Raw genomic sequence first — 23,713 nt, 5'->3', positions numbered from 1 at the left:
TCCCCGGCTCCAGCCACAGTGGCCTCCTCCTTCCTCCTGCCCCAGGCCCTTTGCACATGCTGCCCCTGCCACCCACACGCCTCTCCCCCACCATGCCTCTGCACAGCCTGTGTTCTCCCTTCCCTTGGGGGTTTGCTCGGATGCCACGTCTTCAGAGACACCTTTGCCACCCCGTCTAAAAATCTCTGGCTGTATTTTCACTTCTAAGAATTCTTCTAAGCCACTAATTAGGCATTTGCTTCCTCTCGCGGTGTCTCTGAAGCCCCACTTCCTATGCAGCTCTTCTCTTTATCATCTCCCCCCTCCTCTTGGTCCATCCTGGCCACAGCCCACCCGGTCCCCAGCTCACCCCACCCCAGCTCCCTCCAAGCCTCACTGCATCAGCATTCGCCGAAGCACCATCTTGGTCCCACCCAGCAGGGATGCCGGCACCATCCTGTCCAGGGGGACAGGTGCAGAACGGGCCAATCCCACAGCCAAAGCCACGCAGCAGGGACATGAACCCGGGCTCCCCGTGGCTGGACGCCCCAGAGTCCCCCAGCCCCCAGTCCGCGTTCCGGGCGTGCGTGCCTGCCTCCATGCGCACCTGCTGTCTGTCGCCCAACCACACGGCTAACTGCTGCCGTGTGTGGCTTTGCATAGTCTCACATGCACCCCCCACCCCGTTCTTCCCCACTTCAGGGGACATGGGGCAGAGCCCTGCGCCCTGCTGTCATTAAACAGGGGGCTCCCGTCTCCGTGAGCAGCCTCCCCCGCCCCCCGGGCGCCCGTCCTCACACCTGTCTCGTGGTATCGCAATTGTTTGCTTACACGTCTGTCTCTTTGCCAGACTGGGAACTCCGCCCCCCACGCCCCCACGCCTCCCTGGGGGCTGGTTCCTCTCACATCCCAAAGCACCGGGTGCTGCGCGCACAGTAGGTGCACAGAGAGGATGAAGAAGTGGAACTGAGCCCGGCCGCACTTGTTCGCTGCAGTCACGTGCCTGTTCTCTCACTGAGTCATCCAAGCTGCCGAACCCAGCGAACACCTGCTCCGTGTCTCCCGAGCCAGGCACGGGGAGGAGGCCCACGGGAGCTGGCCCATCATTCATTCACTCACTCATTCATTCACCAGACGCATCCAGACCTACTGTGCGCCGGGGCATCGGGACAGAGCGATTTATCCGACTCAGCCCCCACCCCGGGGTGCTCACAGCCAGGACGTGGGCCTGGTTTTCTCCAGCAGGGGCAAGGCCGGCCGACCAGGAGGCCAGCGGGGTGCAGAGGGGGGAACACGGGTCAGATCCTGCCTTGGCCTTTGGGAAGCTTTGTGCCTGGGAGGGAAGGCAGGGCAGGGGGTCCCACTCCAGCTCCTTGTGACCTGGGAAAGCCTGGAAGATGGCCCGAGGGCTTGGGCCCCTGCACCCACGTGGAGACCCCGATGGAGCCCCAGACACCTGACTTTAGCCTGGCCCAGCCCTGGCCATTGCGGCCCTCTGGGGAGTGAACCAGTGGATGGAGGACCTCTCTCTCTCTCTCTCTCTCTGTCTCTCTCTCTCTTCCTGGACGTGCAGAACGCGGGCTCTAACTCTTGTCCCATTTCACAGCTGAGACAGTAGGGGCTCAAGGAGGGGGTGACTCGCTGGCGGGGCCCCTCGGGGTGCCTGTGCCTCTACCTCCCCCCGGTTCAGACGAGTGGCTTGGATTCTGCCCGCTGCCCGGCCCCTGCCTGGGATCTGTCACGGCCGTCAACCGGCTGCCATCACTCCCGCTTGGAGGCGGCGTTCGGGGCCCCGGGGAGGCGTGGGGCCTGTCTGGGGCGCCCTGGCTTTTTTTGGGGGGGGTCTGGGGCTTCCTCCCGGGGTGCAGCAGCAGCAGCGCGCTGTGGGGGGGGGCAAGCCGGCACTGGGCGGTGTGACAAACACCGCGTGCTCCCTTGGCGCCGCCGCGCTGCTGCCACAAGGCGCGCGTGGCCGCCTGCCAGCCCCTCCGGCACTGTAAGTTCTCACGAGGCAGAAGGGGCTGGTGGCTGTGCTGGAAGCCTTCCTGGAGGAAGAGGGCTGGCACGCTCGTGGCGTCGGGCCCTGAGTCCCTGAAGCAGCGGTCAAGGGCAGAGTATGGAGACGCGGGCCGGGGCGGGGGGCACGGCGCCCGCTGAGTGGAGACCCCTGCGCCTGCCAGGCTCCTGACGCTCTGTCCTCCCTGGCTTTTCACGCCGGCTGTGCCAATGACACCCGGGGCAACCACTTCCAGGAAGCCCTCCCAGCTGTGCCCATGCTCAGCCCACGCACAGGAGTGGGCTCCCACAGGGACCCGGATCCCCTGCGCCCGCACCCTGAGCAGACCCACTGCTCTGGGCCCCAGTGGCTGGGCTGTGAGCGCACACCTTGGTCCCCAGCGCCCAGCTCTGCCTGACGCAGTGAGGATCAGGCGGATGGGAGGAAGGGAGGGGGAAGGGGTGCAGACGTGAGGGGCAGGGGTGGCAGAGAGGCCCAGAGAGCCTGAGCCCAGCACGGAGCCGGCAGCTGCGGGCAGGGGCGCGGGGGCTGGGAGGGCAGGGGTGCTGCTGGGGCCGACCTTGTTGTACAGGGCGCAGATGTGCAGGGCCGTGTTCCCGGAGGCGTTCTGGGCTCCAGGCTCCGCCCCGTAGAACAGCAGGTGCTCCAGGTGTTGCGAGTGACCTCGCTGGCAGGCCTGTGGGGGCGGCCGCGTCAGACCCAGGCGCCGCCTGCACGCAGCCCCTCGCATCCTCCCTGCTGGGGGGGGGAGGGGGCCCAGGCTGTCGCTTTGCAAGCCCAAACGTCCATCGCCCCCAGGCCCCGGCCCGCACCTGGTGGATCTCCTGCCAGCCGTTCTCGTCGGCGACGCCCAGCTGGGCCCTGTTGTATAGCAGCAGCTCACAGCAGCGGGGGTCACCCCCGACCATAGCCGTGTGGAACAGAGGGGTCAGCCCTCGGCGGTCCTTGTAGTTGGGGGAGCCCCCGAGGTCCAGGAGTGCCTAGAGACAGGGCGGGGGGAGAGGTGAGGGGGCACCCGGAGAGAAAGGATGGTGCCAATGCAGCTGGTGAGAACTGGCGGGATGGGGACCCCACTGGCCCGGGCACCCCACGCTCCGCGGTGCAACCTTGGGCTGGGCCCTCGAAGCCCCGATGAGCGAGGAGCGACTGGGTGGGTGGACAGCTCAGGAGAACCCGCTCGGATGGAGGAGGCAGGAGCCCAGAGAAAGGTGGGCTTGGGTTAAGTTAAGCCTCGTGGGGGGCCAGGGGCTCAGGAGGCGGGCAGTGGTCCCCCCCCAAAGGGACGGTTCCGGGCACGGACGGCGGGCAGCCCCAGGCATCTGCGTGGACAGTGGGCAGCCTGCAGCCGCCCCAGCCGGCAATCGCTCCCCGCGGATGGACTGGGAACCGGCCGGGGGGCACACCCAATATGGCGGCCACACGTGGGCTGCCAATGTGCCCGGTGGCCCTGAGGAACCAAACCTTCCACTTCGCTCTGTTTCAGTTCGCTGGAGTCTGGACAGCCCCCACGGAGCCAGGGGCTGCCCTGGCCGGGGGACGAAGGGTCTGGGCTTGGGTGGGGGCGGGGACATGGAGCACCCTCTAAAATCAGGCCGGGGGGCTGACTCGGGAGCACGTGTTCTGTGGGTGCGCAGGGTTCGTCTGCTTGGGGAAGCGGATTTGGGGTGCCTTCCGCGAGGAGGGGCGGTGTGTTGGGGTGGAGGGGCGGAGAAGGCTGAGCTGGCGGGAGTCACCGCTCCACCTGTGTGCCGGCTGCGGCCCGGGGAGGGGCACGTGGGGTACGTGAGAGGGAAGACGTAGGCTTGAAGAGGAACAAAGGGAAACGGAGGGAGGGTGTGGAGGTGGGCGGTGTCTGGCAGCCTCACCGTGAGCGCGAGGCAGTGCCGGGCGCAGGCGGCCTTGTGCAGCGCCGTCATGCCATCCCGAGCCCGGAAGTCGATGTGGGCCCCGCCCAGGCACAGGGTTCGAATCACCTCTACGGAGCCTTCTGTCTGGGCGGCCAGGGTCAGGGGCGTCTCTGAGGGGCAGGAGACGTGGGTCACACACAGGCCCTTCCGTGTCCCAGAGCCAGCCCCGCCACGACCCCTGACCCCGTGACCCTCCTACTGGGAGAGCGACATCGGTGAGGAACAGACCTGGAAGCAGACACCCCCCCACCCCAGTACCCAGGCCCCAGCCCCCAGGACACGCGTCCCCCCACTACCTCCTGAGTCCGAGTCGTGGTAATTGGGGTCCAACCCCTTGTCCAGCAACCGTGCCACCTTGTCTGATGTCCCGAGCTGCACATACTCCAGGAACTTCTTCAAGCCGGTCTAAGCCACGCCCGCGGACAGAGAGAGAGAGAAGTCGGGGCCCGAGGGACACAGCACGGCCGGGGCCGCCTCCACAGCCGAGGGGCGAGGGGACGCCCGGAGGCGCCGCCCGCGTCTGCACCGCGTCCCACGTCCACAGGACACCCACAGGGCCGCCAGCCGGGAGGGGTTCTGCCTTCCTGCGTTTTGGACACGACGTTCCCTCCCCCACCCCGGGTGCGTTTCACACTCGCCGCATGACTCAGCTGGGCCCTGCCACGCGGCGGACGCGTAGGAGCTGCGTGTGCCCGGCTGGGGGCCCCCATGGTGGACAGGGTGGGAGTCCTGGCTCTTAGGGGAGACACGGCCCCAGGCCCTGGAGGGCGAGGAGGTTGGATGGACCGGGGTGGGAGGTGTGAGCCTTGGATTAGCTGGTGATTGGGGCCTTTGGGCTGGGCCACGGTGGACTGCCCAGGGAACGGTGCCTGGGCTACAGGACACAGTTACGGGAGCCCCAGGCCCACTGGGCAGGAGCAGGGGCCCAAGGTAAGTGTGGGGCGCGAGGGCTCAGGGGAACAGCGGGAGAGCTGAAGAAGGGTGGGAGCGGTGGGGGCAGCCTGGGGACAGGGTCAGCCCAGGGGCAGTGGGGTGCCTGGTGGAGGGTCAGCCCGGGGGCAGTGGGGTGCCTGGTGGAGGGTCAGCCCAGGGGGTCAGCCTGGGGGCAGTGGGGTGCCTGGTGGAGGGTCAGCCCGGGGGCAGTGGGGTACCTGGCGGAGGGTCAGCCCAGGGGCAATGGGGGGTACCTGGTGGAGGGTCAGCCCAGGGGCAGTGGGGTGCCTGGCAGAGGGTCAGCCCATGGGCAGTGGGGTGCCTGGTGGAGGGTCAGCCCGGGGGCAGTGGGGTACCTGGCGGAGGGTCAGCCCAGGGGCAATGGGGGGTACCTGGTGGAGGGTCAGCCCAGGGGCAGTGGGGTGCCTGGCAGAGGGTCAGCCCATGGGCAGTGGGGTGCCTGGTGGAGGGTCAGCCCGGGGGCAGTGGGGTACCTGGCGGAGGGTCAGCCCAGGGGCAATGGGGGGTACCTGGTGGAGGGTCAGCCCAGGGGCAGTGGGGTGCCTGGCAGAGGGTCAGCCCATGGGCAGTGGGGTGCCTGGTGGAGGGTCAGCCCAGGGGCAGTGGGGTTCTTGGTGGAGGGTCAGCCCGGGGGTAGTGGGGTGCCTGGCGGAGGGTCAGCCCAGGGGCAGTGGGGTGCCTGGTGGAGGGTCAGCCCGGGGGCAGTGGGGTGCCTGGTGGAGGGTCAGCCCGGGGGCAGTGGGGTACCTGGCGGAGGGTCAGCCCAGGGGCAATGGGGGGTACCTGGTGGAGGGTCAGCCCAGGGGCAGTGGGGTGCCCGGCGGAGGGTCAGCCCGGGGGCAGTGGGGTGCCTGGTGGAGGGTCAGCCCAGGGGCAGTGGGGTGCCTGGCAGAGGGTCAGCCCAGGGGCAGTGGGGTGCCTGGGGACAGGACGGGGGTGCCGGGGAGCGGTGGCCACAGGGGCGTCTCACCTTGGTGTGCAGCTTGGCCAGCTGTTTCTCGTCCAGATTGGTCTGTTTGTACACTCGCGTCTTGTATCGGAACTGAGGCCAGGGTCGGGGAGGGGGGAGACAGAGACTTGGAATCAGGGGCCTGGGGAGTGAGGCGTGGGGGCAGTGGGGAGGGCCTGACCGGCCTCTGAGCCCCTGGGGTCCGTGCAGGGTTGGCCCTGAGGTGGGGTGGAGGTGGGGGCGGGGGGGGCGGGGACACTTGGCTTTTTGTAGAGTGCGGGGTCACTGTGGCATCCGTGGCCCGGAGCTGGACTCCACAAGGAACGTTCTAGAAAGGCGACTGCACTGGGGGGGTCCCTCCCCCAACCTGACGGGGAAGGAGCTTGGGGCGCGGAAGGGACTCATCCGAGGCCACTCTGCTGGACAGAGGCGGCGGGGACCCGGGCGTCTCTGACTCAGATCGGGACAAGCCCCGTGGGGACGCACGCGGGGCCGGGGCCTCACCTCCAGGTAGGGCACCCCCTTCTCGAAGGACTGGGGGTACTCCCGCAGCAGCCGCTCCTCCTCCAGGAAGTTGGCGTCCCGGCCCGAGGTGGCCGGCTGGAACAGGCCGTAGTTGAGCACGTCCTGTAGGCTTTCACTCAGTGCACACAGCACCTGCTGCTTGGCTGTCCAGATGGTGGCGTCCGGGTTAAAGCGCAGGCATTTCTGTGGGTCAGGAGGCCAGCGAGGGGGTCAGGGAGGCCGGGCTGGGGCAGTGAGGGCAGTCGGAGCACATGCCCAACCCCAGAGGCACCCTTACCGTCTGGTGCAGGTCCGGGATGCCAATTCTGAAGACCATCATGCTGAAGTGGGCGTCGTCGGGGACGGACATGGAGCGACCCTGGCGGCCTCGGGCTGAGGCCAGGCTACCTGGTGTTCCGCTGCCCCGGGCCCGGGTCCCCTGGGGGCCTCGCCCTGGCCCGTCTGGGGAGCTGTGGGATTCGGAGCCCCCGTCGGCACACTCGCTGGCACTGTGGCCTCCCTCGTCCTCGCTCGTGGCGGGGCTGTGGGTCATCGTGGGGCCACGGGGCGACGGGGGACGGCAGCATCACAGGCGGCTGTGGGTGGGGGGCGAGGGCGGCGGTCAGGCGGGGAGCCCGGAGACAAGCGGTCAAGGGCAGCCTCCTCTCCCTTACAGCGGTGGGCGCCGGGAGGGCTGGGCGGTGTCTCAGACCTGGTCGGCCCCCACTGCCCACACATGTGCCACAGGCACACACCGGGGCTGCCACGCTTCCAGTGCCGGTCTCCTTCCCTGCCCTTGGCCTTGCACGCAGCCCCCCACCCCCCGCTGCGCCCCACTTTGTGGCTGACCCAGCGTGGCCGTGTCCCAGAAACCCAAGAATCACCGCGGGAGCTACTGGCCCACTTTGTCAGGCCACAGAAAACGAGGCTAAAATTAGCTGAGGACAGACAGGTGGACGGGACCCGACCCGGCATCCCGCCCGCCCGGCCAAGCCCGGCCCCTCCTCCGGGCGGCGGGCAGGCCGCGGCAGAGATGTAGTAAAAGAGGAGATGGAGGTGTGGCGAGACGGGGCGCCGTGGAGCATGGCTGCACACGTGTGCACCCGGTGCCGGGGGCCGCGCTCCTCCGGGAAGCGTGATGGGGGAGGGGGAGGGGGGGAGCAGAGTGGCCTTGGGGGACTTCCTCGGACCCCCCCCCGGGGGGATGCGCGCGTGTGTGTGTGGGGGGGCAGTTGGTGCGAGGCTGTCCAGGGGACAGTGCCGGTGGCCTGTGTGGGTGTGGGGGGGCTACCCGTGACCTGCAGGCAGGATTCAGGACTCGGTGTGGTGGGGCTGGGGCCTGGCCTGGTTTGGTACCCTGGCCCCACTCTGCAGAGAACTTGGGGCGACAGAGACCAAGAAGTGAGGGGAGGGCCTGGGGTGTGGGATGGGGGTCCTCTCCATCCAAGGTTCTCCCCTGAGGTGGCTTATGAGGGTTGGCCCCTGCCAAGGAAGGGGGGTGGTCTGCCTGCCGGCTGTTCTCCCTCCCTCCCACCCCAGCACCGGAAACCAGAATGCCTGGTCTGGTCCCTCCCCCCCCACACCAGGCCCGGCTCCTGCACCGTTACCATGGCGATGGGAAGCAGTGGAGGGTACTGCTGACTTTGGGGGAGTGGGGACGGGCTGGGGGGGTGGGGAGGGGAAGACAAAATGTGTGTGTGGGGGGAGGAGAGTTCGCAGCGCCGTGGGCGAGCCAGCTTCCAGCCACGAGCTCACGCGTGGCCGGAGCCCCGCGCCCCCCGCCCCTCCAGGTCCCCGGCCGCGCAGCCCCACCCACCTTGTCCTGGCCAAGACCCCGGCCTCCTCCCCGCCCCGCCCCACACGCCGCTTCCCCAGGTGCAACCCCGCAGCCACTCCCCCCCGCGGCCGCCCCTGGCTGACCCGCCGCCCCCAGCCCGAGCCCCGCGCTCCTGCGCGCTCCTGCGCGCGCTCCCGGACGCAGCAGCCAGGACCCCCCCGCACTCGCGGCCCCTCCCCCTCGGGCCGCGGGAGGGAGCGGGCGCGCTCCGCCGGGGCGGCATGAATCAAACGCTCGGCGGCTAAGAATAGCTAGCACGCAGCTGGTACCGAGACGCGCTGAGGACGGCGCGGGGGGTGCGCCCGGGGAGAGAGGGTGCCCTGAGCGGCTGCGGGGGCCGGGGGGCGGCTGGCGTGGCCGAGCGCGGGGCCCGCGACAATGAATGGAGGCGGGGAGAGGCGCGGAGGGGGAGCCCGGGCTGGGGCGGGGAGCCTGGGGGGGGGGGGAGAGCCCCGCACCGCGGGAGGGGGCGGGGGCACCGGGCGCGGGACTGGGGGCGGGAGCCGAGGGGGCGCGCCGGCCGGCGGAGCAGGCACGGGAGACGCGCTGGGGATGCGGGAGCCGGGAAGCCGCGGGAGCCTGCGGGGGTCGAAAGGGGCGGAGAGCCCTAGGCCCGGACCCCTGGTGGACCGGGTGGGAGCCCGAGTGACCCAGGGGAGGGCCCAGGTACGCCAGGGTGGGTGAGGCGGGGGAGTGGCCGGGCACCGCCAGGAGGCGGAGACGGCGACCGAGCCCTCGGGCCCCGCGAGCCGGCAGGGGGTTCGGGCCGGCGACCCCGCCGGCGGCGTGGAGGGGGCCGGGGGGCGCAGAGCGCACCCTCCCAAGACTGCGATCTGGGACGGGGCACCGGGGACTGGGGCGTAACCCAATTTGGCGTCGCCCCGGGCAACGCTCCCCTCCTCACCCTCACCCCCCCACACCGCACACCCAGGCCCCGAGCCCGGCGCCGGGCCAAGGACATCCCGGGCGCCCCCGCCCCCTCCCGCGGCCCCGGCCCCGCAGCCCCCCCAAACGCCCGGGTCCCCGACCCCCTTACCTGCCTGGCGGGGCTGCTGAGTCCCGGTCGGCGGCGCCCGCGGCCCCTCCCCCCTCCCCCCACCCCCCACCCCCCCGGAGACGGGGGACCCTCAGGCCATGCCCCACCGCCCCGGAGGGCGAGCGGGCCCGGGGAGGGGGCGGGCGGGGGCCGGGGGGGAGGGCGGGGGGGCCGAGGACCTCACCCCCCCCGCGGGCCGGGCCGGGCCATCCGCAGAGCGCCCCCCCTTCCGCCGCGGCCGCCGCGCCCCTCCTCGCCCGCCCCCGGCTCGGTCCGGCCGGCTCCGGGCGCCGCGTCTCCGCCTGCTCTTCCTCCTCCTCTTCCTCGGGCCGCCGCCGCCGCCGCCGCCGCCCGCTCCGCGCCTCCTCTGCCACCCTGCTCGCTCTCTCGCTCTCTCGCTCTCGCTGTCTCTCCCTCACCCTGTCTCACTCTCTCCCTCCCTCTCTCCCTCCCTCCCTCCCCTCCCTCCGCCCTCTCCCCTCCCTCCGGGAGCCGGCGGAGGAGACATCGCCCCTCCCCGCGCCCCCAAACCTCGCCCATCCCCCCCCCCCCCGCACCGCCGTCTCCGCCCCTCCCCCTGCCCTCCCCCACCACTCCTCACCACTGCCAAACCTTGAGTCCACTCGTGCTGGTCCCTATGCCCCAACCATGGGGTTCCACCCCTAAGGGGAGCCCCCCACCCTCCGAGTGAGCCCCCTCTATACACAGCAGGGCGCCATGAATATTTGTTGCCAGAGGATACCCCCGGGGGGATTGGGGGAGCTATGGTATGGATTCCTGTCCTGTCCCCCCCAAACTCTTTCTCTCTCCCCCCTCCCCAAGCACAGGGGCGGGCACCAGCTGGCACAGCACCTGCAGCCGCCGGGCCGCATAGGCGATGTCCCTGGGGGCGCATGACCACAGACACACCCAGCTACACGCATGTCACAGCCCTGTGCCACACAGGAGCCCCCCACAGACACACACACAGGTGTGCAGGGCTGTGTGCCTGCTCACATCTCACAACGGGGGTGGGGTGTGGGTGTGGGTGGAGGCTTGCCTTCCGGGCATCTCAGGCCCCGTGCCCAGGTGGGAGCGGCCACAGCTCCCCCCCCCCCCCGCAGCGGCTCCCCCTCTGGGACCGTCACCGCCCACTCCGCTGGAGCTGTGGCCCACGCACCCATTCTGAACCACCTTCCCCATTGCCGTCTTCCAGAGGGGAAACCGAGGCACGGAGCGGCTATGGAACTGGTGCAGGGCCGCCTGGCTCCAAAGAGATGGTGCTGAGGACCGGGGACAGGAACGCTGGCCCCAAAGTCCTCTGTGCGCACTGTTGGGCACCCCTGGCCACAGGGGATATGCACGTGTACTTGTGGCTGACGGTGTGCCCACAGCTCACCTGTGCCCGAGACACACCCCCGAGACAGGGCAGGTCCCCCGGGCAGTGGAGACCCAGGCTGCCACCTCCAGGGCCACGAGCTGGGCACAGGCTCCCGCAGGGCGCAGGTCTGGGTTCCCCTGCAGCTGCAGGCTCTCTGGGGCACCTCAGTGCCTGCCTGGGCTAGGAAGGCCCCATCTCGACGCACCCAGCAAGCCAGGTGGTGAGCAGCTGGGCTCCGGGCGGGAACAGCTGCCTGCATCGGCAGCGGCACAGCGGCAAGAGGTTCTGCACCCCCGGCTCCTGGCCAGGCTCTGCTCCAGGCGAGGCATCTCTCCAGGGCTGGCCCCTCGGTGGGGGGCCCACGGGCCCGCCCCGCAGCGCCTGCACCGCCCAAGGTCACACTGCCCTCCTGCGTCCAGGCTTTCTTGGAAAACGGAATGCTGGGTGCTTTGGGCTCCCGCGCCACTCCTGGGGCAGCCCCCAAGCCTCGGCTACCTGCCACCATGCTGGTGAGCTGTGGTGGGCTGTGTGGTCCCCTTCTTTGGAGAGCGGGCCCCTTGACCCCCGCCTAACGAGCCCCGGGCCCGTCGGACAGCCAGGGTGAGGCTGTGAGGCATGAGCCTGGCACTACAGTGCCACGGCCTCCTCCCCCTACCTGTACCACCTCTGTCCCTGCTGCAGCCAGCACCTAAGCCCAGGGGCCTTTGACCAAGCTGTTACCCTGCCACACAGCACCTACTGTGTGCCAACCAGGCCTTGATCTAGGCCTAGGGATACAGCCGTGCATAAGAGTTCCTGCCTGGGCCAGGGCCGTGGTGTAGTAGGGTAAACCTCGGCCTGCGGCGCCGGCATCCCGTATGGACACCAGTTCAAGTCCCCGCTGCTCCTCTTCCGATCCAGCTCCCTGCTACTGCTTGGGAAAGGCAGGAGAAGGTGGCCCAAATTCTTGGGCCCCTGCACCCACGTGGGAGACCTGGATGGAGCTCCAGGCTCCTGGCTTGGGCCTGGCCCTGCCCTAGCCATCTGGGGAGTGAACCAGTGGATGGAAGACCTCTCCCTCTCTCTCTAACTTTGCCTTTCAAATAAATTTACGAATCTTGGGGGGAAAAAAATAAAGACTTCCTGTCTTTGCTGGCGGCAGGAAGATGGTAATGGACAAGATGGTGCCAGTCTTGGCGATGGCAAAAATAAAACGGGGCATTTGAATCCGGTACCTCGTCAGGGCCGTGGGTGAAGCTGCAGCCAGTGAGGCCGGCTTCCACACTGCGAGGCACTGGCTGGAGTCCCGGCGGCTCTGCCTCCACCCCAGCTCCCTGCGAAGGTGCCTGGGAGGGCAGATGACACTGGCCAAATGCTTGGCCCCTGCCAGCCCTGTGGGAGAGCCGGACGGAGAGCCCGGCTCCTGGCAGCCCGGCCTTTGTGGCCATTTCGGGAGAGGATGGAACAGTCTCGTTGTCTCTCCTTCCCTCTGTCACTTTTCCTTTCAAATAAAATAAATCTTTAAAAATTAAATATATATATATATATATAGAGAGAGAGAGAGAGAGAGAGACTTGTGGAATGAAATCCTCTTAAACCAGGTGATTGGGGGGAGGGGTGGGGGAGAACTTTCTAGAAGGAATAAAAGGCTGGGGGCCAAGGCTTTGAGGTGGAGAACGGCAGAGAAGCCAGCACAGAGAGCCGGGGTGGGTGGGAGGGGACGAGGGGAGCTGCGTCCTGGCGTGAGGGGGCCCAGCCCCCCCGCCGCCTGGAGCAGTCTGGCTCCCCTCCTGCTTCTGATGGGAAGGTGGGGGCGCCGGGGAGTGGGGGGTGATGGGATCTGATTTATGGTTTGGAAGGATTGCTCCGGCTGCGGCAGGAGGGGCTCAGGCGCGAGGGGGGAGGGCAGGGAGGAGCCTGCTGCAGTGGTCCAGGCTGGGCCCGACGCCTGTCCAGCTCCCGGCGGCTCCCACCCCCACTGCCTCCCAGCCCCTCCCCCTGGCCCACTGCCGGCCCCTCTGCTTGCTCTGAGCGTCTGGGTCCCCAGCACGGCCCAGCCTGCAGAGGCCTCCAGCAAAGTGTGGCCAGCGACCCGCAGAGCCCCACCTTCCTGGGACACCCACACAGCCACACGCGTGCCCGTCACGTGCACCCGCAGAAACGCACACGCACCCGCTCTGGTCGTCGCCGAGGGCTTGGAGGGCAGGGGCCGGCCATCCCCGCAGTCTGAGACCAGTGCAGGAATGCGAGCATCAGGGGGTGTGGGCGCCGGTGGCCACAGGATAATAGCAACCTAGGGAGACCCTGTGGTCTCCCCCCACCCCAGGAATGGCTGGGAAGGGGGAAGGAGAGAGGGCCCAGCCCCTGGGTCCCCCCATTGCCCTGTGGGTGCCCAGGGGTTCCTGGGCCGAGGCTGGTCCTGAGGTCCCTCGGAGAACTGGCCACGGCCCTTCCTGCTCCCAGGCAGAGGGAAAGAGCAGGCGGAAGCGAGCTCTGGAGGGCGTGGGGGGAGACCCGAGGCGGGATCCAGGCTTTGGAACGTTGGAGGTTTCCGGCCACAGAGGCAGGGCCTCGTGGGAGCCAAGAGGGCGGGGAGAGACACACACAGAGGAGCGGAGACCAACAGACAGAGCCGGGAGTCTGGGAGTCGCGGGAGCCGGTCAGGAGACGCTGCAGAGGCGGGGGCCGGGGCACTCGGTGGTCCCCAGAGGCACCCCCACCCCGCTTCCCTGCGCCCTTGGGTGCTGAGAGCCCAGCCCGATGCAGGCGGCCTGGCTCTTTGGGGCCCTGGTGGTCCCCCAGCTCTTGGCCCTTGGCCAGGGGGCTCGGGGAGCTGAGAGGGAGTGGGAAGGAGGCTGGGGTGGGGCCCAGGAGGAGGAGCGACAGAGAGAGGCCCTGATGCTTAAGGTGAAGGTGGGGGGAGACGTAGGGTTGGGAAAAGGGCGGGGAGTGCTGGGGTCCGGGTGAGAGTCTGCAGGGGTGGGGTGGGGGTTCCTAGAAAGGACTCGGCTTCAGAGAGTGAACTGGGGGCTGGAGGGGGGAGGAGGGGGCAGCTGGGGAGGACGGGGTGGCCCTGAGCTCTCCTCCCTGCCCCAGCATTTGCAAGAGGCTCTGGGGTTGCCTGCTACCACGGGGGACGAGGATCCCCCCGGAATCCCTGCAGGCGAAGGGGTCTGGGGGCCTGAAGACGACCAGGTGGAGGACAAGGAAGAGGAGGCAACACTGGCTCCGGACCCCAGCCCCAGCCCCAGCCCCAGCCCCAGCCCCTCGCCCACCCCTGAGGACACGGTCACTTACATCTGTGAGTAACCAGCTCGGTGGCCCACCGCCCAGCCCCCGGCCTTGCCTCCCCAGAACCCAGGCCGCCGGACCTCCACTCTCCCAGGGGTCCCGGTCCCCCGCCCCCCACCCCAGGCCCCTCTCCAGCGGCGCGCCCTGTCCATCCACAGTGGGCCGCCTGGCCGGCCTGGACGCAGGCCTGCACCAGCTGCACGTCCGTCTGCACGCGCTGGACACCCGCGTGGTCGAGCTGACCCAGGGGCTGCGGCAGCTGCGGAAGGCGGCGGGCGACACCGACGAGGCCGTGCACGCCCTGCAGCAGGCGCAGGGTCGCGCCGAGCGCGAGCACGGCCGCCTGGAAGGTGGGTCCGCCCGCTCGTGTCGGGGGAAGTGCAGCGATCCTGGCCAGGCGGGAGGTGGGGACACGGGGTGCCCGAGTGGGGAAGGGTCCCCGGGCGGAGGGGGGGGGCATTCGGGTGTGCTGGCAGAAGGGGAGGTGCCCGCCTGGCCGCGCCACGCCCCACAGCCCCGCCCCCGCCGTCTGGCCACGCCCCTCGGGGGGGGCCCAGCCTCCCGGCCTGGTTGCCCCAGGCTGCGCCCAGCCCGTCCCGCGGAAGCCTCGGCCCCGCCCTCTCCCCGCCCCCTCGAGCGCTCCGACCCCGCCTCCTTCCCCGCCCACAGGCTGCCTGAAGGGGCTGCGCCTGGGCCACAAGTGCTTCCTGCTCTCGCGCGACTTCGAGGCCCAGGCGGCGGCGCAGGCGCGCTGCGTGGCTCGGGGCGGAACCCTGGCGCAGCCGGCCGACCGGCAGCAGATGGACGCGCTCACCCGCTACCTGCGCGCGGCGCTCGCCCCGTACAACTGGCCGGTGTGGCTGGGCGTGCACGACCGGCGCGCCGAGGGCCTCTACCTCTTCGAGAACGGCCAGCGCGTGTCCTTCTTCGCCTGGCACCGCGCGCCCAGCCCGGAGCCCGGCTCCCGGGCCAGCCCCGCGCCGCACCCGCTCAGCCCGGACCAGCCCAACGGCGGCGCGCTGGAGAACTGCGTGGCGCAGGCCTCGGACGACGGCTCCTGGTGGGACCACGACTGCGAGCGGCGGCTCTACTACGTCTGCGAGTTCCGCTTCTAGCGGGGCGCCCGGCCCGGGTCTGGCGGGTCCCAGGCGAGGCCGGCTCCAATAAAACCGTGTGGCACCTGCTGGCGGGCGCTGGAGGACTCCCTGTCCCGGGGCACCGCGATCGGGGGGCTCCGCGTGTTGGGGAGCACGCGCCGCCCTCCGCCCCGCGGCCTCGGGGACCCCGGGCGTGTTGGGGAGCGCGCGCCGACCCCGCCCCCCGGCCTGGGGGACCCCGGGCGTGTTGGGGAGCGCGCGCCGCCCCCGGCCTGGGGGACCCCGGGCGTGTTGGGGAGCGCGCGCCGCCCCGCGGCCTCGGGGACCCCGGGCGTGTTGGGGAGCACGCGCCGCCCCCCGCTCCCCGGCCTGGGGGACCCCGGGCGTGTTGGGGAGCGCACGCCGACCCCGCCCCCCGGCCTGGGGGACCCCGGGCGTGTTGGGGAGCGCGCGCCGCCCCCCGCTCCCCGGCCTGGGGGACCCCGGGCGTGTTGGGGAGCACGCGCCGACCCCGCGCCCCCGGCCTGGGGGACCCCGGGCGTGTTGGGGAGCGCGCACCGCCCCCCGGCCTGGGGGACCCCGGGTGTGTTGGGGAGCGTGTGCCGACCCCCGCCCCGCGGCCTCGGGGACCCCGGGCGTGTTGGGGAGCACGCGCCGTCCCCCGCCCCGCGGCCTGGGGGACCCCGGGCGTGTTGGGGAGCACGCTCCGACCCCGCCCCGCGGCCTCGGGGACCCCGGGCCCCAGCTCTCGCTGTGCTGTTCCCCTCCGTCGCCTGCAGGGCGTGCGGGCCTTGACACCCTAAGGACCCGCCCCAGCCTCAGGCTCGGCCTCTCTCCCAGGCCAGCCCTGAGCAAGTCTGCAGGGCTGGAGGGAGGGGCCGCCGACGGTCAGCGGCGTGACCCGGACCCCTGTCTGTCCTAACGGGGCTGCCTCTCCCCCTCCCTCAGCCGTGGCCCCAGCAGCCTAAGGGGTCCCCAAAGGACCGCTGTGGCCTGGGGTCAGAAGGGGGTCCGTCAGGGGACCTCGCTCCAGTCTCTTGCCTCTCTCAGCTTCAGTTTGGGGGGGCGGGCAGGGGCCAGGTTACACCACCGCCTCCTGGTTCTAAGCCCATCTCCGGCGTGGGCGCGCGGGGCACCTGCTGCGGCTCCGTGACCCCCTCGGTACCCCAGCCCCTGCAGAGGGGTCTGCGACCCCTGGAGCTCACCTCGCCCTCACCTTTCCCCCCTTCTGCACTGGGTTCTGTCTTCCTCTCCCTTCTCTGCGGGGTGAGCGCCCCTTCGAAGAATTGCCCCAAACCTCACCGCCTCTGTTCCTGCCCCAGCCCTAACCGGCCAGGCCAGGGGCCAGCGGCTGGGCAGCACGGTGTGTCCCCTGCGTCCCCGGCTCGTGGGGTCCGAGCTCTGTCCTGTCTGAAGCTTTCCCTCCCTGCCTGCCCAGGCCGGGGCGGCACCACCTCTGGCACCACCTGGGGCTCTGGGCATCACTGCAGGTGCTGCCTGGCCAGCCCCCTAGCTCCCTGCGGGGGCTGGGGCCGCCATACCAGCCCCGGTTGGAAGTGGAGACCGTGCCTGCCTCGGAGTAGCGCGCCTGTACGCGCCTGTATTCGAGGCTGACCCGCCACTTCTTCCAGGAAGCCCACCAGGCCTGTTCCCTTCCTGTCTTTCCCTGGAGCTCTTGCATGGTCGCCCGCCCAGAAGCACGAACCACGGGGGACCTCAGGAGTTGCTTGGGGTGGATTTGTTAAGGGGGCCGGGCGTGAAGCTTGAGATGGATGACAGAGGAGCAAGAAATACCCGGGGTGGGCCACACTGGTGTGCAAGACCACAAGTCCCAGGAGACCAGGCGGCAGGACTACATTTCCCAGCAGGCACTGGGTGTCCCACGCCGGTCGCCGGGCAGGCTCCGCCCCCTCCTCCCGCCGTGAGGTTTGCCTACATTTCCCAGCGCGGCCGAGGACCACGCCTTTGGCAGTGTCCAATCAGAGCTGAGATCCCTCATCCCCACCTCCCTGGCCTGGCCCCGAGGTACATTGGGAAATGTAGTCTATTCACACGCGCGTGGGTAGAAAAATCCGAAGCCTGCTGACCTAACATTTCTCCATCTTTCCCACAAGTTTTTCAAAACACAGGTGACTTCCCTTGGGTAGGTTATAGTTACTCTTTATTAAAGGAAAGTTAATTTTTTTTTATTTGACAGAGACAGAGAGAAAAGTCTTCCTTTCATTGGTTCAGCCCCCAAATGACCCCTACCGTCAGAGGCCAGGAGCCAGGTGCATCTCCCGGTCTCCCATGGGGTGCAGGGCCCAAGCACTTGGGCCATCCTCCACTGCACTCCCGGGCCACAGCAGAGAGCTGGCCTGGAAGAGGGGCAACCGGGACAGAATCCGGCGCCCCGACCGGGACTAGAACCCGGTGTGCCGGCGCCGCAGGCGGAGGATTAGCCTAGTGAGCCGCGGCACCGGCCCCTAAAGTGTTTGTTATAGACCGAGGTCCCCTGCAACGGCAGGGGCTGGGTCTGGGGCCCTGAGTGCTCCGTCTGGGTCTCCCACGTGCGTGGCGGTCGCTGGTGCTCGGCGGCGTCGAGTCCGAGAGCTGGGAAGCTGGAGCCAAGGCCGGGGATTGAACCACGTTAGCCTGATGTGGCCCGCGGGAGCCAGCGCCCACGCCCACCTTCTAAAACTTGAGATGTCAGTGTGTGGGCTCACTTCCCGGATCTGTGCCGCGGCCCAGCCAGGGCGTCCTGGCCTCCCACGTGGCTGCAGCTGCTGTCCCAGACGACCGGCAGGCAGCTGGATGGGAGGTGGAGCAGCCGGGACTCGAACTGGCGCCCAGGTGGGATGCTGACGGTACAAGCGGAGGCTTAACCTGCTGCGACACAGCGCCGGCCCCCAAGATGTTTATAAAAAATGGATCTTTCAGTATAACACATCCTATTAACAGGCCAGGAAAGAAGGAGTGATGATTCTTTTTAAGGATTTATTTATTTATTTGAAAGGTAGAGTCACAGAGAGGTAGAGAGAGAGCGAGGTCTTCCATCCACTGGTTCACTCCCCAAATGGCCACAAGGATCCGAAGCCAGGAGTCAGGAGCTTCCTCCGGGTCTCCCACGTGGGTGCAGGGGCCCAAGGACCTGGGCCATCTTCCACTGCTCTCCCAGGCCATAGTAGGGAGCTGGATTGGAAGAGGAGCAGCCGGGACTCGAACCGGTGCCCATATGGGATGCCGGCACTGCAGGCGGCGGCTTTACCTGCTAGGCCACAGCGCTGGCCCCGGGATGATGATTTTATTCATGCAAAAAAAGTAATATTAGGATTTTTATATTTATTTATGATTTAAAAATGAAAACACTGTGCAAACTGGGGGGTGGGCCTTCATCACTTCCAGACGCAGACGTCTGGGGGCGCCGTGGGGTGGGGCAGGGTGGGGTGGCCTTGCTGGCCTCGCTCCCCACGCCTTCGCCGAGCGCCCGATGTGAGTCCCGGCAAGTGCTTTGCGAGAAGAGGAAAATAAATGAGAAGCAGGAAGCCTCGAAGGGCCCGAGAGAGCTGCACACACCAGCACAGCCCAAGAACCCAACAGCAAAACCGCTACAACAAAGCCTGCATGACGGGGCGGCGCTGTGGGATAGCCGGTGAAGCCGCTGTCTGCAGGGCCTGCATCCCATGTGGGCGCCGGGTTCTAGTCCCGGCTGCTCCACCTCCGAGCCAGCTCTCTGCTGTGGCCTGGGAAGGCAGTGGAGGGTGGCCCAGGTCCTTGGGCCCCTGCACCTGTGTGCTCGTCATAGCTCTGTTGTCTCACGAGGGACACGGCTCAGCCATTTCTGTTCTGCACACTGGTGTTTTGGTCTGCGACCATCCACGCCCAGCCAATTTTAGGACATTTTCTTAAAGGAAAAAAGTCCTGTGTGAGCTCACGATCCTCTTCTCTCCCCGGCCCCAGGGAAGCACTTCCGTCTGGTTCGAGTCCCGGCTGCTCCACTTCCGGTCCCGCTCCCTGCTAGTGGCCTGGGAACGCAGCAGAGGGTGGCCCTGGTGCTTGGGCCCTGCCATCTACATGGGCGACCTCTACTGAGCTTCAGCCCGACCCAGCCCTGGCTGATTCGGGTATTTGGGGAGTGACCCAGGAGATGAAAGAGCTGTCTCTGTCTCTCCCTCTTTTGCTAACTATGAATATCAAATAAATAAATCTTAAAAAAAAAAACAAGCTTGACCTTTATTTTTATTTTTTGAAAGGCAGAGCTACAGAGAAGCAGAGAGAGAGGTCTTCGTCGGCTGGTTCACTCCCCAAATGGCCGCAACGGCCGGAGCTGAGCTGATCCAGAGCCAGGAGCCAGGAGCTTCTTCCGGGTCTCCCACGTGGGTGCAGGGGCCCAAGGACTTGGGCCATCTTCTACTGCTTTCCCAGGCCATAGCAGAGGGCTGATAGGAAGTGAGCAGCCGGGTCTCGAACCCGCACACACATAGGATGTTGGACTGCAGGCGTTGGCCTTCCCCACTGCGCCACAGCGCTGGTCCCCTGGCATGGGGGGTGGGACTTACATGAGGGAGGGGCTGACATCCCGGGGGAGGGGCTGGTGGTCCAGGTCGAGAGCGGACCCTTCCCTGTCCTGTGGGTCCAGCAGCCCGTACCTCCTGTCCATGCCCTGTGTCCAGCTCCGATGGAGGACACAGCAGGTGCACGTCTCCGCCCCGCCCAGCCTCCCGCGCGCCCCAGGACCCCACAGCGCGACGCCCGCGTCCCCGAAGCGACAGGTGACGCCCCTAATCGCTGCCTCTGCGGCAGGCGGCGGGGGAGGGGGCGGCGCTCCAGGCGGCCGCGCCCGGGAGACAGACAGACTGTCACCAAGAGTCAGGAAACAGCAGTCAGCGCCGCCTCGCCCGCACCTCCCCAGCCCCGCCAGCCGCGGGCGGCAGGCAGGTGCGGCGGGTGCAGGGCGCTGTGCTGGGGGGCGTGGCCAGTGGCGGCTTCACCCTGCCCAGCGCCTGTGCTTACAGGGGTTGGGGTCTGCGCTGTGCTGGGGGCCGCAGGGGGTCAGACCCCAGAACCCCAGACCCCCCGGCTCCAGGGGGCCTCAGCTGCCACCCAGGCGGTAGGGAGAGCACCCAGGTGGCCAGCACTGGGGCGCGGGTGGGGCAGGGGTCAGCTGTGGCCAGTCCCTCTTCTTCTGGGACGTGGGCAGGCAGAAGGGGTCCAGGGCAAGCCCGGAGGGAATACTGTGAGACACAAAGGTCCCCAGGCAGCAGGTGGGACACTGGGGTGGGGGTGGGGCAGGGACCCCCTCCCCTAGAGGTTGTTGGGCAGGACTGGATGTGCACCTGCTGGTGGCTTTGTCCCTCTCCCTCAACTGCATGAACTTCCAGGGTCTCTCTCTCTCTCTCTCTCTCTCTCTCTCTCTCTCTCTCTCTCTCTCTCTCTCTCGGCCCCTGCTTCACAGAAAAATCCTCTGAGCCCCACGGGGGCCGGACAGAGGCCAGGAGGGAGGAGGGGCTGGGGCAGGGGCCGGAGGGGCGGTGGGCGCAGGTCGAAGCCTCCATTCCACCTCCCTGCCTCCCCGCCATCCCCCAAGTCCTGGACACAGCCCGGCCGCTGCCCGTACTGTGGACACCGCCGCTGGAGCTGTAAGGTGCTTGCCAACCGGGCAGGCCAAGGCGATGTCACAGGGCACTGGCCCCGGGATGGCTGTGCCCCCCGGGGAACCAGCTGCCCCACCAGCCCCCGCGGTCTTCTCTCGGGCACGTCTGAGCCCTGCAGGTCTCTGTCCCTTGCAGCCCCTGTGGTGATGCCAGGAGGAGCTGGCATCCGACGGGAGGCCGGCCCTGGACCTCAGCGCAGGAGCCCAGGGGGGTGGGGCGGGGCGGGAGACACCTGCGGGGACAGGTGAGGGGGGAAGGGCGCTCGGGGCAGGGGAGGTGCAGCTGAGGTGCTGCAGGGGCCGCGGGTACGCCAGAGGGGCGTGGGAAGTGGGGGAACAAGGTGGAGACCCTGGGACTCCTGCCCTGGGGGTCTGGGGAGCCGGCGTGGGCTTTGGGGGGAGGGTGTGCGAGCAGGGAGGGGCAGGGCAGTCAGAGGACTGGAGGGTCCAGGAGGGGACAGGGCCCAAGCGGCCGAGGAGGAAGCAGCAGGGATTTCCCGCCACGAGCCGCCGCCTGCGGCCCGGGTTATTGAATTGCGGTTTTGCGGAAACCGAGGTTGGTTTGCGGGGCTGACCCCGCGGCTGGGAAAAGTGGTCCAACACCGCCGCTTTGTGGTCATACTTGGAACTGCAACCTCCATACAGGACACGTTTGAGGGTTAGAGGCCTCTGGGGCTTGAAGCCCCTACACCACTGTAACCCGCGCGGGGAGGGATCCGTGCAGAACTGGGATTTCCCGGGCCGCTCCTGGGACACCCAACATGGACGGTCCCCGGTTCCGAAACCGCCTTTTCGGATACTAACCGGATGAGAAAATCGATGAACGCCAACCCAAGGCGGGGGTGTGGGGCGCATGGGGCAAGGGAGGTGCTAACGGCCTGGCTCTCTGGGGGTCTGCACACTCGCACAGTGACCGTGGTGTGGGGGGTGCAGTGGAAGTTTGCAAAGAGGAAGCTGTGATGACCTGGAGATGGCCACGGGACCACCGTAGCCCCGGACCCACTGTCGCCACCGACTGCGGGCCGCTCTTGCTGTGGGCTTCTGGGGCTGGATGAAGTTTCACCCCTATCTGATGGAGGAGGCCGCCAGGGCTCAGACACCGCCGGTCTGGAGTGGCAGCCAGGGCGGGGGATGGACGGTGGGGAGGCTCAAGTCTCTCTGCTGAGTGTTACCACAGACTCCTACTTGTCCCCAAAACCCAGCTGCTAGGCCCGGCGCTGTGGCGCAGCCAGCATCCCATGTGGGCACTGGTTCGAGTCCCGGTTGCTCCGCTTCCGATCCAGCTCTCTGCTGTGGCCTGGGAAAGCAGTGGAAGACGGCCCGAGTCATTGGGCCCCTGCACCCACGTGGGAGACCCGGATGGAGTTTCTGGCTCTTAGCTGAAGGCCTGGCCCGGCTCCAGCCATTGTGGCCATCTGGGGAGTGAACCAGTGGATGGAAGACCTCTGTCTCTCTCTGTAGCTCTGCCTCTCGAATGGATAAATAAATCTTAAAAAAACCAACAAAAAGATGCTGGGCTCCCAGCTTCAAACATGAAAGTCTGGGTCCCCAGCCCTCCACCCTCGGACCCAGGAGCCCAGCTCCTGCCCCTCCTCCCTCAGACGCAGAGATCCAGCCCCAGCCCCTCCTCCCTCAGACCCAGGAGCCCAACCCCTCCTCTCTCAGACCCAGGGGTCCAGCCCAGCCCTCCTCCCTCAGACCCAGGGGTCCAGCCCCATCCTCCTCCCTAGACCCAGGGGTCCAGCCCCAGCCCCTCCTCCCTCAGACCCAGGGGTCCAGCCCCATCCTCCCTCCTCCCTCAGACCCAGGGGTCCAGCCCAGCCCTCCTCCCTCAGACCCAGGGGTCCAGGCCCAGCCCTCCTCCCTCAGACCTAGGGGTCCAACCCAGCCCTCCTCCCTCAGACCCAGGGGTCCAGCCCCAGCCCCTCCTCCCTCAGACCCAGGGGTCCAGCCCCATCCTCCTCCCTCAGACCCAGGGGTCCAGCCCAGCCCCTCCTCCCTCAGACCCAGGGGTCTAGCCCCATCCTCCTCCCTCAGACCCAGGGGTCCAGCCCAGCCCCTCCTCCCTCAGACCCAGGGGTCCAGGCCCAGCCCTCCTCCCTCAGACCTAGGGGTCCAACCCAGCCCTCCTCCCTCAGACCCAGGGATCCAGCCCCAGCCCTCCTCCCTCAGACCCAGGGGTCCAGCCCCAGCCCCTCCTCCCTCAGACCCCAGAGTCCAGGGCCCAGCCCTCTACCCTGAGACCCAGGGTTCCAGGCCCAGCCTCCTCCCTCAGACCGAGGGGTCCAGCCCCTGCCTCCTCCCTCAGACCTGGGAGCCCAGACCCCAGCCCTCCTCCCTCAGACCCAGGGGTCCAGCCCCAGCCCTCCTCCCTCAGACCTGGGAGCCCAGGCCCATCCTCCGCCCTCAGACCTGGGCCTGGCGCAGGACAGCTCTGCAGGAGGGGCGGAGCCACACGTGCTGGTTCAGTCACATTTATTGGGTGTCAGAGGCCAGCGTCCTGGTCCGGCAGAGGCGGGGCTTGGCCTGGGCGTCTCAGTGCTGAGCCTGAGTGAGGGGAGAGGGGGGCGAGGGCTGGGTCTGAGGGAGGAGGCGTGGAGAGCAGGACCCAGCCCCCGCCCCGCCCCACCGGCCGCTCACCTTGTTGAAGAAGTAGATGGAGGCCAGGATGGTGAACACCGCCATGGCCAGGGTCACGTTCTGGGGGTGGGGTCAGAGGTCAGGGCCCGGCCCCTCCCAGCCCCGCCCCTCGCCCCCGGGAGACCCCTCCTCACTTCCTGAAAGTTCATGGCCATGAGTGCTCAGTGGGTGCTGGTGAGGCCTCGCTCTCCCTTTGCCTGGGGGTCTCTGCCAGCGGAATGGAGACCAGAATGGTGGCCGTGGCGACCGGGTGGGGCATTCTGAGTGGAGGGGAGCTGGAGGCGGGGCCAGAGGAGCGGGTGGCGGGGGAGGTGTCACCGTGGCGTCCGGGCTTGGGGGGCCGGGACCTGGAAGGCGGTGCCACCGGCTTGTTCTGGAGGTGCCGAATGCGCTGTCTAGCACCTCTTTAAACTTTTATTTCATTAATTTCTCGCTTTACTAGAGGAGGGGGGCTCCCATCCCGCGGATCCATCTCGAGGGCCGGGCCGGGCCAGAACCAGGAGCTGGGAACTCGATCCAGGTCTCCCACGG

At 68.3% G+C, this 23,713-nt stretch overlaps 2 protein-coding genes and 1 long non-coding RNA gene across 7 annotated transcripts in view; 1 reads left to right on the top strand and 2 right to left on the bottom strand.

The window, feature by feature from the left end:
- SHANK1 (SH3 and multiple ankyrin repeat domains 1) overlaps positions 1-12,983 on the bottom strand; it is a 45,274-nt gene extending 32,291 nt beyond the window's left edge. For 3 of the 5 annotated variants that reach the window (XM_070062979.1, XM_070062981.1, XM_070062982.1), the window contains exons 1-8: positions 9,184-9,609; positions 6,609-6,906; positions 6,311-6,514; positions 5,828-5,899; positions 4,200-4,308; positions 3,862-4,013; positions 2,809-2,976; positions 2,556-2,672 (exon numbers count right to left, since the gene is read on the bottom strand). In XM_070062979.1, coding sequence (XP_069919080.1) covers positions 2,556-2,672; positions 2,809-2,976; positions 3,862-4,013; positions 4,200-4,308; positions 5,828-5,899; positions 6,311-6,514; positions 6,609-6,863 — 1,077 coding nt within the window. In that variant the 5' untranslated portion in view covers positions 6,864-6,906; positions 9,184-9,609. Of the gene's footprint in view, positions 1-2,555; positions 2,673-2,808; positions 2,977-3,861; positions 4,014-4,199; positions 4,309-5,827; positions 5,900-6,310; positions 6,515-6,608; positions 6,907-9,183; positions 9,611-12,694 lie in introns of those variants that run through there. The other 2 variants (XM_070062980.1, XM_070062983.1) reach the window with 2 other exon arrangements.
- Positions 12,984-13,084: 101 nt separating this feature from the next.
- CLEC11A (C-type lectin domain containing 11A) lies at positions 13,085-14,997 on the top strand. The gene is made up of 4 exons (XM_051840760.2): positions 13,085-13,429; positions 13,619-13,823; positions 13,972-14,163; positions 14,483-14,997. The coding sequence occupies exons 1-4, from the start codon at positions 13,283-13,285 to the stop codon at positions 14,926-14,928; spliced, it is 990 nt and encodes a 329-aa protein (XP_051696720.1). The 5' UTR covers positions 13,085-13,282; the 3' UTR covers positions 14,929-14,997.
- An 8,003-nt stretch (positions 14,998-23,000) lies between these two features.
- LOC127489390 (uncharacterized) lies at positions 23,001-23,456 on the bottom strand. The gene is made up of 3 exons (XR_007917331.2): positions 23,317-23,456; positions 23,183-23,242; positions 23,001-23,089 (listed from the first exon to the last, which is right to left on the bottom strand). It is a non-coding gene; the product is annotated as an uncharacterized lncRNA (long non-coding RNA).
- Positions 23,457-23,713: the final 257 nt, after the last annotated feature.

This window comes from Oryctolagus cuniculus, chromosome 18 (assembly GCF_964237555.1).
Source record: "Oryctolagus cuniculus chromosome 18, mOryCun1.1, whole genome shotgun sequence".
NCBI classification, from domain to species: Eukaryota; Metazoa; Chordata; class Mammalia; order Lagomorpha; family Leporidae; genus Oryctolagus; species Oryctolagus cuniculus.
The sequence above is the reverse complement of the archived record's forward strand: the minus strand, read 5'-3'. Positions and strand labels throughout refer to the sequence as shown.